Source organism: Austrofundulus limnaeus, unplaced genomic scaffold (assembly GCF_001266775.1).
Source record: "Austrofundulus limnaeus strain Quisiro unplaced genomic scaffold, Austrofundulus_limnaeus-1.0 Scaffold193, whole genome shotgun sequence".
Classification (NCBI taxonomy): Eukaryota; Metazoa; Chordata; class Actinopteri; order Cyprinodontiformes; family Rivulidae; genus Austrofundulus; species Austrofundulus limnaeus.
This window is the reverse complement of record NW_013952595.1, coordinates 676,053-688,210: the sequence shown is the minus strand read 5'-3', so window position 1 is coordinate 688,210 and position 12,158 is coordinate 676,053. Positions and strand designations below refer to the sequence as shown.

Below are 12,158 nucleotides of genomic sequence, written 5' to 3'. Positions count from 1 at the left end.
GGTTAATTAGGTTAATTAGGTTAATTAAAGTGTTAATTAGGTGTCAACGATAGCCATGTGATTTGAGTATCAGTCACATGGAGGCAGGGCTTAAAAGCCTGAATTTTGCCTGAAACTCTCAGACTGAAGAAGTCTCTTGGAGAAGAGACGAAACGTTTCATTAGAGAAGAACCCGTCCAGAAGACCTACACAATTTTTTTATTTTAGATTTTTTACCTGGATTACTGAGATGCATCAGGACAATAATAAATATTGTTACTATGCACATCTTTAGTTGACATGATACAAATGTTTATCATCCAAAAGTAGTTGTGGGCACAGATCTCTGCTACTGTTATTTTGTGGGTCAAAAGTTGACAAGTTTGGGAACCACTGCACTTCAGAAACTAATTTAAAGGGTAATAAAATAATTGGTGATGTAATATTTTCCCTATAATTATTACAAAAACATAAAATGAGTATACATGTGTATTTATTTTTGCGTAGCCTTTGTTTTTAGGGTTATTAACAAATTTTGTGTACTCAGACCAGTAATATTTGGGGTCACAAGTTTTTGCCATGAATATTTTGATATTTTGGGTCAGAAGATAAAAAGTTTGGGAACCACTGAGCTACAGGACCTTGCTCTTGTGTCGTTGCAACCAGATTGAAACATAAAACAGRGAATTCGCTTTTGTGAATGCTTGATGCCGAAATTTTTTTGCTGAAAGCTGCTGAAAAAGCTGAAATTAAGCTGAAAGTTTTAATAGCAAAACTGTTAATGTGGGTTAAAGGTCTGTAGTAAAATAGCAGAAAAAGAAAGGAGCAGAAATGTAGATAAAATTAGCAGAAAAACAGTAACTATAAACAAAAACGTAGCCAAAAAAGCAGAATACAATAGGTTTCAACTACCAGAAGAGAGCTGTCAAAGTGAAAAAAGGTAAATTTACAAATTATAAAAAACAATAAAACTTAAATTTAGACAAAAAAGGCGAAACAAGAAAAAAAAACGCTAACCTGTGATATTGACCTTTTATTTTGTGACCTTGAAGTCACCTAGGAGTGACCTAAGAGTCATCATTGACCCAAGTGTCTATGTTAAGCAGATTTTATCATTTTAAGAACATTTTACCTTGAGTCTCAACCTAATTATTTTCAAATCAAAATATGTCATTAGTGACATGAGGTGTCCTGCTGTGAAATTTGACCTTTCTACCTTAAATGGTTATCAGTATGTGTAAAGCGACATTAGCCATGCTTACATCCGTATGCAATACAAATTTTGAGTGAACTTTTAAAATGTTGCAAAAAAGAAAAAAATAAAGAAATGCAAATTAGCCATGTTTCCATCTACTGGTTTGTAGCGAATCAATCAGGCTACCTGAAGCGTAATTTTGTCAGACGTTGACGTTATGCATGGCTGTAGTGAACAAGAGGTAGAGGCTGTAAACTAGCAGGGACCACATATCTTGGGACAACGAAGAGAAGTTTTCAGGAAAGTGCTGCTATCGGTCAAGTTGTAATCATTGTCATATCAACTAGTATTGGTGATGTTGCATGCTGTCTGTATACGTAAAAAAAGAAATTTGATTCTCTTGTTATGGGAATATCCAGGATGATGCCAACAACAGGAACAGCTGATGAATCACGTGAGGTAAATGTTTGCTAGGTCAGAACTTATTTGGCAAATGGGTTTCCATCTCCCCTAGTTGCCAACAGTCGCAGCCCAGTGAGATACAAGCTTTACAAATGGTGGCAGATAAATGTCTAAGGCAGTGCTATTCAACTAAACTGCTCCGGGGGCCACAGTTACTGCCGGTCAACAGCTGAGGGGCCGAACATCCAGCAATTAAAGTTATTATGTAAATAAACCAAATATTACAAAGATATGTTACCTTTGAATTGGTTTATTTTGCTGCATTTAATCATGAATACAATACTGTATACAGAACCCTATAAAAATAGTGATAATTACAAAAACAAAAAGAACACATTATGCCTCCTATTAGGCACAAATAATATTTTGACATCTCTGATTTGCCAAATTTTTTAAACAAMTTTTATTTTCACTCCCATCATTTTATCTTCAACTGTTTGAAGTTTTAACTGTCTTGAGTGTTTATAGAAATGTTTTTACCAGCTTCTAGCCAAGATWCTGACGTTTCTGTAGATACCAAACATGTCCATGTTTAACTAAAAGAACTTAGAGTAATTAAAGTAGAAAACCAGGGGTTTGGACTTAAGAGATGAATAAACCAACTGGTGGGCCGAACTTTGGTCACTCGCAGGCCGGATGTGGCCCACAGGCCGCCAATTGAATAGCCCTGGTCTAAGGCCTTGTCGACTCCATGGTTCAGTATTGAATGGGTCTTTTTTTCTATTTATTCAAAACAAGAAAGCCCACAACCTTTTGTCCTTATGAACTGTAAAAACAGACAAAAAACTAAACTAAAATATACAGTCAAACTCTGACAAAGTTAACTCTGAGTTTAGGGAAACTATGTTTCTGGTTCTAAAAAGAGCTAAATGTTACTCTTGATTAAATCTTTATGGCAACTTTGTGAAACATATTGCTGTGAAGTARACTTAATTTAGCTCAAATTTTATGAATAATTTTAGACCTATTTTCTGAGACAACTCTAAGGTTTACAAGTTAACAGTGGCCACACGTCACTGGTTCCAAAGTTCTGTCCTGAATCGACGTGGATCCATTAAAAACATGTTTTTAATATGTACAGTTTAGAAAACTTTTTTTTATATAATTTCAGCTCGTCTTAACAAAACTAAAACTTGAAAATGCAACAAAAACTCAATTAAATCACTAGGTCATCAAATGATTAGATTGTGTTAAATAGGCTAATTTCAGCACATTCATGCTAACGCTAACTAACTCGACAGCACATCTTCTATTTATGTTACAGGCATCATACCACACTTCAAAGTACTTTAAAATATAGCTTTATGTTAAAATGTACCAAAACTCGAAGCTGTAATTTATTCATACAATTTGTTAGTTTTATGTGTAGCCCAAATATTTGAGACCCAAGTACATAAGAGTCAGACTGTACACACATTTGGCCAATGCTACAAAATGTGCGAACTGTGTTTATTGAGCGGTTGTCATAACGGCTGGTTGTACCCCATGKGAGGTGAACAAATCTCTTTCCGCTGGAAGATTTGGAGCACTTGGAGACAGTCACTCACATTGTCAACCTGAAGCAGATCTTCAGGCAAGAAATGGACAATTTAAAAACAAAKGTTTGCTTGTTGAGCCATTTCTAACACCAGAGAAGTCATCAAGCAAGTATGAGGTTACAATAGTATTTGAAAATCAGGGAACAAATCAGAGGTTCAACTTTAGGAAAAATACGTATTTACCATAATCGCCTTCTGTAAATGTGTGTTTGATAAACAGAATCCAGAAACACAAAGTACTTGACATTTTAAAATTTATCACATATTTGTTAGACAGTAGTGCTTAATTGTTAGTAGAAAATTTATTTACAAATAAATCAGAAATTAAACAATGTTCTGATCATGGTCTAAATCAGGGGTTCTTAACCTTTTTTGACCTCGGGGCCCAATTTGTTGAATAAAGTGACACGAGGCCCAGTCACACATTACCAATGTACGGATCAAAATCATAATTATTCTAAATCTTGGTTTAATTTTTATTGTATTTGCATAACTAAACTATCATAACTAGCATAACGAAATTAAATACACTTACAGTTTAAAAGTAAAACTCCTGTCAAATAATCACAAGACATGATTATGACAAACATGCTCTATATTGTACCTGCCCATAACAATTATTTGAACAAATACAAAGGTCAATCAACAGACCACTCGGGCTTATCAGCACAAAAAATATATATATATTTTCAATATAAACAATAACAAAAATAGACAATTCAAAAAATAATATTGTGGGCATAAAATAAATAAATTAAAATTGTTTAATGTTGTTTAATGTATCAAATTTAAAGAAACTGTAAAAATAAATTTGATAAAGTACAAATGAAAATTATAGCCTTTTTAAACTTTTGCAACCAGAAGCTGCTCTTCATATTAGTGACAAACAATAACAGTAACAACATATTTATGACAAGTTTAAAATTTCTTTAAAATACATTCAAAATGTTTAAAAATAACTACAAAAATTAATTTCAAGTGCAAATTAAAATATAGCTGTATCTGCAAATGCATTTGATTATGCTTTGAACTTTTAAAATATCGCATGGTAAAAACAGAAGCTGCTCTTCATATTAGTGACAAACTTTGGCTTTTTTGACAAGTTACTTTCATTTTTGCCTTCTACTTTTAATTTAAAATAGGTTTCCATTCTCGGCAGGTTTCTAATGTTCTTCTTCTACATATTAAAAAAATTGTTAAACATCTATGTTGTGCACTACTGCTACTTGTGGTGGGAAAGWGTATTGCACCTTATTCAAAATCAATGTGGTCCCACGGCCCTCTGCAGCCCAAAGTTAAAAACTGTTGTTCTTTTGAAGCCCTCAAGGTGGCTGTTACGTGTCTGGCAGATTGTTTTCTTTCTCCTCTTTCTCTCTTTTCAGGTTCAGYTTGCAGGCTGGAGCCAATTTGGATCTTTAAAGGYTGATTGGATGGAAGAGTTTTGAACAGACCAACCAGGACTCCACCACACCCTACTTAAGAAGCTCACCTGGAGGTCTGGGCTGGCTTCTTTTCCTCCCTGCTGCAGCTACTGCAGCTGATTGCTTGGTGCACCTGTGCTGCTGCTGCTGCTGCTGCTCCTGTGGAGCCTGCTCCATTGTTTAAAGGTTTGTGGTGGGAGTTAAGAGGGCTAGGTAAGTTCGGGGTACCCTGCACATTTTTCATCACATAGATAACTTTATGTTAAAAAACACTAGGTAAGTAGGTTGGTGCCACTCATGTAATGTTTTGGTGAGACCTTTATTAGAGAAGTTTATCAGGGTGCTTTTCTTTCATTGTTTTCTATTTAGACCAGAATGTAGACAGGCCCTGTTTTGTTTTGCTTGTTTCTTTTATTTGGCACCACACCTAATGGTCCCTTCCTCCCCCATAGTTTGTGCAGCCTTTTGGAGCAGAATAAAGAAAAAAAAATTTTTTTACACCTTTGCAGTGACTTTTGTCCATTTATTGTGGTTGTCGTGTTGCTGCCCCTTGTATAAAAAAGGGGTTGTAACAGTGGACAGTGGACGCTCACGGCCCACAATTCGGCCGCGGCCCATGGGTTAAGAATCTCTGGTCTAAATCACAGAAAGCCCATTGTTGCRATATAATTGATATTTTCTGTATGATTCAGAAACTTGCCATGAGTCCCACATATGTGCTGAGTGATTTTCACACCAGCTGCAGGATTCTACTCCATTTTTATTTTCTTTGGATGACTTRGATATTGGCACTCTTACAACACCACATATATTCCCGCAAAGCTGGACACTGGACATATGAACTGCATTAAAATGTGAATATCATATTTTCACAGTACATATGTCAAACAAAATAATTGTGCAACTGAACTGAGACAAGATGAGTAATGGTGTTGCCTATTATTTCGTAAATGAAAAAGCACAAGTTAACCACAATACTGCTGCAGACATGTGGTAGCAAAGAGTAGCAAATTATTTTGTCACGTTTTTATGCTATTCTTATTCTGTAGCAGCCTGGCATTGCTGAAGTTCAGACCAACTTATGCTAGAATATTAATTACACAATGAGGAGAGGGTCCATACCTATGTTCCCCAGTACTTCTCCAGCTTTAACCAGGTGCGTCTCCATGGTAGTGTGTCCCTCACTCTTTGGGCAGATCGTCAGAGGGCRGCTTTGGCTGTTGTGGTTTCATCATCTGGTAGTTTGATTTATTTTTTATTATTGTGTGGCACAGTTTATAACTGGGCGTGTAACCATGGGCAGCCAGTTTGTCCAAAACCTCCCAATATACCTGCTCATTTTGGACTGCTCCACGAGCTCAAGATGTATCTGCTCATATCCTAAAACAGAAAGTTTGCACCTCTCTCCTGGAAGAGGTTGCAAGTTCTGCCTCAGTCAATCCATGTGCAGCAGTCCTCTGTTCAAATCGCTTGCGCGCAAAGTTTGACCTAACTGAAACCACTACTGGGGTGGCCAAAAAGGTGGATGGAACTGGAAACGGAGACAAATTTGTCCAACGCTGAATCAATGAGAAGCGCTTAAAGGCACATTTGTGGGACTTATGTTCCCCGGTACCCATGTTCTTCCTTAATTATTAAACTCTTGAAAGATGTTTGGCTCCTCCTTCCAATGTCTTTTAATACAAATTAAAAAAATAATAATTGCATTGTAGACATTGCACTGGGGAACATATGGGTGTACCGAGGGTGTACATAGGTTCCAGGAAACATAGGGATGACCCAACAGGGGGATACTGTTTCATTATTTTCTCACGGCCACACTAAGCAGTAAGCCATAGAAACACAAAGAAATTTTGCTAAGGTGAAAATGAAGTAAGAATTTTGCAGGTACAAAAGAAAATATTCCACCTTGGGTGTCAAAAAATTAATGAATAAATAAAGACATGCAGGAAACGCAGGTCAAACACGGTGACCACAGCAGTTAACCGCATCACATTAATGTGAAAGCTCAACTCCAGCTTCATAGATGCAACGTATTGWGTGATCCACATCAACACAGGAGAATAAAAACAACTAAATCCCTAAGCCCTTGAAGTTAGGAAAGATAAACCACTGAATGAGCTCTGACTGAGGKCCACACTAAGAATATAGAAATAACAAGGAAGGATGAACTCTGTGTGTTCATGTGAGTGTTAGCTGGGGCTTACAATGGCTGACTCCTTCTCCTTATACAGTCATAAGTCAGGAATGYTCCATATAAGAGTGAGCTCCTCTCCCTTTTTTTCTTTGATCTGTTCATTTTTTTAGAGCATTTTGAAGTCAGTCGAATTCCAACTTGAATTAAACTGTTAAACAAGACAAGTTATTCTGTTATGGTGGGATAACATCTGCATGATTTTACAAAAATAAAAATAAAAAATAAAAACTCGCAATTGTCTATTTGCCTTACTTTTTGTGTGTGCATGTGTGTTTTTTTTGCCACTCCATGTTTGGTTATAGCAGAGCTCTGCAGCAATTAGAGCGTCTAAGTCAATAATCTTTCATGAGATCTCTCAATGAGATTATGGTTTTTCTGGTCAGTATGTGAGATCTGTGTGTGTTCATGAGTTACCACTGCCAGTAGAGTCTCCTGGGATCTGCTCATGATATACGGACAAATAAAAGGTCAAATCATTCCCATTCTTAAAAAATAAAAACACAGTTAACCCCATACATGTCAGCCCCTTCGGATGTTTACCTGGATGTCGACCCTTTGTGAGGAAAGACAGAAAGCTGGGCAGTGATAACAGAGACTGCAGAGGAGCAGGGAGAGGTGGCAAACTTTATTTCTAGCGAAAGAGCGGGTTTGTAGATGTAATTTCTGGGTTTTTTTTAACTGCCTTCAGGCTCTGAGATGTAAAACAAATTTGAAGCTGAGTTTTTGAAAAAATCCATGAGATTTCTCTATACGTATATCCACAAAATGGGGGTAAATCTGTGTACTTTTTGAACAATTCCTATAACTTGACATGTATGCAACCCTCATCACTGAACAACAGCCTTGACTTTCTATCAGCTCTGTGTCTGAACGTTTATACTATATTTGTCATGACAACAGRGTTTGGCATCCTACATCCACTCTGATTCTGATTATTTATTCATTTTCTAAGCAAAGGAGGAACGTAGAGCWGGGGAAACTGGGCCAAGCTTTTAAACAAATCACAGAATTCTTATGAAGTTCTACTGTGACATTTTACAGTATTAATATCTGATATGGGTAAACTCWTATTTATGCTTTTATGCTTTACTTACATTAGTTTTAAGACATGTTTAAAACATTACCTAATTATTTTRACAAGACCAAGATTCAAAACACTGTTTAATAATTCAATAAAAAAAATTATAATAATAATAATAATACAAAATTCAATAACTGTTTTATTTTAAGAAACAAACATTCAGTGAACTCAGTTTAGATGTTTGCTAGATAAATAGTGAAATGCATATGGGTAATGACAAAAGTCAAGAATGTGAAAAACAGAAAAATTCCCTTTATTTGTACGAGACCTCCTGAAAAAAGCCTTGGCTCCGCCAGTCCACCATCAGACCAATGATGCTGTCCCTGTTTGTTTAGTTATGTCAGAAATTTAAAAGTACTGTAATAATTAGGGAYTGTCATGTTGGTAACTAGAATTTTTCTGTAGCCTTGCCACATGATGTGACAAAAAACTAACTTATTACYTTAATCTAACAAGTCATTCATGCCAGCAACATTTACTTTAGTGTGTTCAATTGAATATAGGTYGAAAARAATTTGCAAATCACCATATTCTGTTTTTATTTATATTTTCTACAACGTCTCAACTTCATTGGAATTGGTTTTCTACWATGTTCCTCACCTTTTTTAAGAGAAAACAACACCTCTACCTCGACTGGTGGTAGGGCTGGGCGATATGGCCCAAACAAAAAATCTCCGATTTTTTTCATTCCAAATTMGATYTTCGATTTTGTTTCCCACTTAACGGAGTGCCTCTGTTTCAGGTGTYAAAGCAAATTTGTTGTACTCCTGCTTTTTGTAGCAAGATCCTTCRAACAGATTTTGCAGTGAGGTGTCCGTTGCTCCAAGTCTGAGGTTGCAAAACCTAACCAGTTCCAGAAAACTGAAGAAACAGTGCCTTTTTTGTCTTCAGTAATTTATTAGATTCTCTGTGGTTAGATCATGTCTCCCATTGTATTACAGTTAAAACTAGATGTTTGAATACATGAATAAAAGACAACTATTTTTCTCGCTGTCTGACATTAATGATTTAGACTGATTAGGCAGCAAGTAAAAAATGATTTTAAGCCTTTCTATACAGTGTATGTAAATATCTGGTTTCAATTGTTTGAGCAGTTTTTAATTTTTTTTTAATTTTTGTTGTGTCTTTTTATTATTAGTATGTGTTTCAGACTTATATGGTGTTTTGTACCGAAGTGTTTGCAAAACGAGATGGATCACTTCACATTTTTCGAAATTAGCTTTTGAACTAAATGGTGTCYGTACATTACAGACATTTGGAAAAGAAAAAGATTTCTAGACAAGATTATGCTCTTATTTTTCCTTCCCTTTTGCACAAGTCCATCCATCATATGGCGGTTAATCATCAGACAAATGAGAAAGAAGTTACGGAGATAGATTTGTCTCAAAGTATTCACAAATCTGCACAAGATTTGTATACGCACCATAAAAGTTCACAAGCCTAAATCAAAATGTGTAAATAGTTCAACACTTTTTAAACTGYATGAATAGAAACATGTTGCACGTACATATTGGACTAATCACACAYGAACGCAGCATTATTATCAGAACACATTACATTTGTGAGTCTGGAGCATTAAGAAAGTCAAACGTTACAGGCAAAATGATCCATGCGCTCACAGATTATTCAAGCATTTGACAGTTTGCGTGTATAAACTTTTCCTACTGGCAAACTTCAAAATATTCGGAAAACCACTTACGCAATTTTGAATCTTACTGTACGAATACAAATCTTGTTGTACACTTTGTATACTTATTTATCTCCATACATAGAGATAGAGCAGTGAAACCGCTTGTATTTACAGGCTATATAGGCACATGATGATTTAAAAGCAAAAACWGACAAAAAAYATTGWGCAGCTGGAATTTTTCATACCAGATGGTATAATTTCCTTCTCATCAACCTTTCAACTCTGAGAACCATTTCAGAGGAGAAAWACACCTTAAACAAGCAACTGCACTGTAATGTATTTTTTTGAGTTCAACCTTATAATTATTCTCCCAATATTAACTATTTTACAGGTGAACAGTGTAGAAACTCAATGGAAAAGTGACTGTAGAGATGTCAGAAAAGCCTTAGCACTGAGGTGGAAACTTTCTTAGTTTTACATATTCTTTTTTTAAATTTAATGAAAAATTCATAACCTTTGTTTTTTTAACCATCCATCCAGTCTATCCTACACATCTGTGCTACTGAAGTGTCCTTCTGTCCTGCTGAACCCTTCWAATCACCAAAGTTGCCTCATTCCTTTGCATCCTTATCAGATCATTTTCTAAACGTGTCATCCCTGCTCTCTCTGTCCTCCGTTTGACTATGCCTGTATTCATTCTGTATTTTCTTTCTTGTCACATGCATCTTCATCCACACTCTTAAAATCAAGTCTAACAGATTTTTAAAAAAGGCACTAAAAACCGAATGACTAGCCTTAAGCCCAGATAGCTGCTGTACATACTGTACATTGACAGACACAAAACCCATTCTTGGAACATCTCCCATCAAATTTCACGCCTAATAAGTGTTAAAGGCGTAAAGGCTCATGCCATGTTTCTGCTGTGACGCATCACAACCATATACAAAGGCTGTATTCTTACTCTGTGATCCTCTGCTGTCTTATGCAACTGCAGGTCAGCCTTAAATGTCTGTGGCTTCTAACATGTGTGACCTTTCCCTCTACAGCACTTTAATTTTAACGTTATGAAAGAGATTCTTACTATCAGCATCAGTAAAAATGCACAGATGACACAATAGTTCACTGTTTTGTGGAGCTGAGATGGCACATCGCTAGTATAACAAGTATGAACAGGGGATTCACAGTGACACTACAGAGATGCATTTGTCAGTCTTAAACATTCATTTTCACATTTAGTACTTGTTTTCATGTGCGGTTGGAAGAGTCCCCAATTTACTAAGAATTTAAAAAATTTGAGTCCTAAAAAATCTGGAAATACATGATTGTAGGAACTGGGTCATTTGGTATCTAAAAGTAGTATCTCACTGAGTTGATGATGCTGGCAACTAGTTGATGAAGGACAACAGCAAGGAGGTCTTCAAAACTGAACTCCTTTGTGTAAATCTTGAATATTGAGTGGGTTTGTTCTGTAATTGGTGGGTAGTCAGTTCAAAMCCTCATCTTTGTGATTTTTGAATTWAAAATTCATGAACTTTGCAAATGGAATGATTTACAGTACTTACCCTCACTGGTCTGAGTGTGGACAAAATTACATTGCAACAGGACCATGCAATTCTCACCAACCTAATTATTTAMACAGGATACTCCCATATTTAAACATAAAAGCAAGAGTTTTCTAAGACAGTGATAACATAATAACTTAGCTACTGATAAAATGACAGCAGAGCCTGTTTTTCTGTAGCTTTTGCTGGTGCCTCTGTTTGGTTTAGCTGTTCCAATAAGTTTTGGGGACATAAACTTAAATAAAAATAAACTGATTTTTACCTGTAAATACTTGCAGTTTCTGGTGACACCCAACTCTTTACCATCATAAATATGATTTCAATTTTTTGGAAATTTCCTTATCAAAGCCATTGGACACAGAATGTAGTTGAACAACTATTGGTAATTGACACTGAGCTTTGCAGACAAAACCATTTAAAAAGATTTCACTTGACAGAATATTAAACCTGTCATGAACTGAGACAAGAAGGGAAGGAAGGTTAGGGGATGTGAAAAGTGTGTTTGACAGAAAATTGTTGTACTTTTATTGACCGGGTCGTTATTTTTACCAATATAATCAAAAAAGCCACAAATGTGTTTTCGTGTGTGCATTAGTTACCGGCAAACAGAGATGTTTCCGTACTCCGTGCTGTGCGGCGCTGTGCCAGGCCTAAAGTTGGACACGTTAAAATAGGAGAGCGTGTGGTCAATAAAGCCATGCATGGTGCCCGTCGGGCTGAACATGTACTGGTAGACGAGCCGAGGAACAAAATCCGATGTGAAGGAGATTACAAAGGCCTGCAGAGAAAAAGAGAAAAAGACAGAGAGAATAAATACTACAGTTATCTGACAAGATTAATTTTCCACAAGCAAACTATGTTTAATTGCCTAGTTACTCAGTAAAAGCCTTAAAATGAGCATATAGTCAAGCAGTAATCACATAAATGAGTTGTGACATTCATGTTAACACTTCAGATACTGCACTCACTGCAGTTCTCTTCTTGAACAGACGGTGTCAATGTTAAGAACATATTACCATGAAACAGCAGGAAGAAAACCTTAAAGTGTAACTTACTAAGTAAGAGTGTGTGTGTGTATATATATATATATACA

General features: G+C 36.0%; 1 protein-coding gene across 3 annotated transcripts in view; it reads right to left on the bottom strand.

Moving 5' to 3' along the window:
• The window catches only part of ano2b (anoctamin 2b), a 105,632-nt gene that overhangs the window by 7,486 nt on the left and 85,988 nt on the right, over positions 1 to 12,158 (bottom strand). For all 3 annotated transcript variants that reach the window (XM_014018451.1, XM_014018452.1, XM_014018453.1), the window contains one exon: positions 11,665 to 11,843. In XM_014018451.1, coding sequence (XP_013873905.1) covers positions 11,665 to 11,843 — 179 coding nt within the window. The remainder of the gene's footprint in view (positions 1 to 11,664; positions 11,844 to 12,158) is intronic.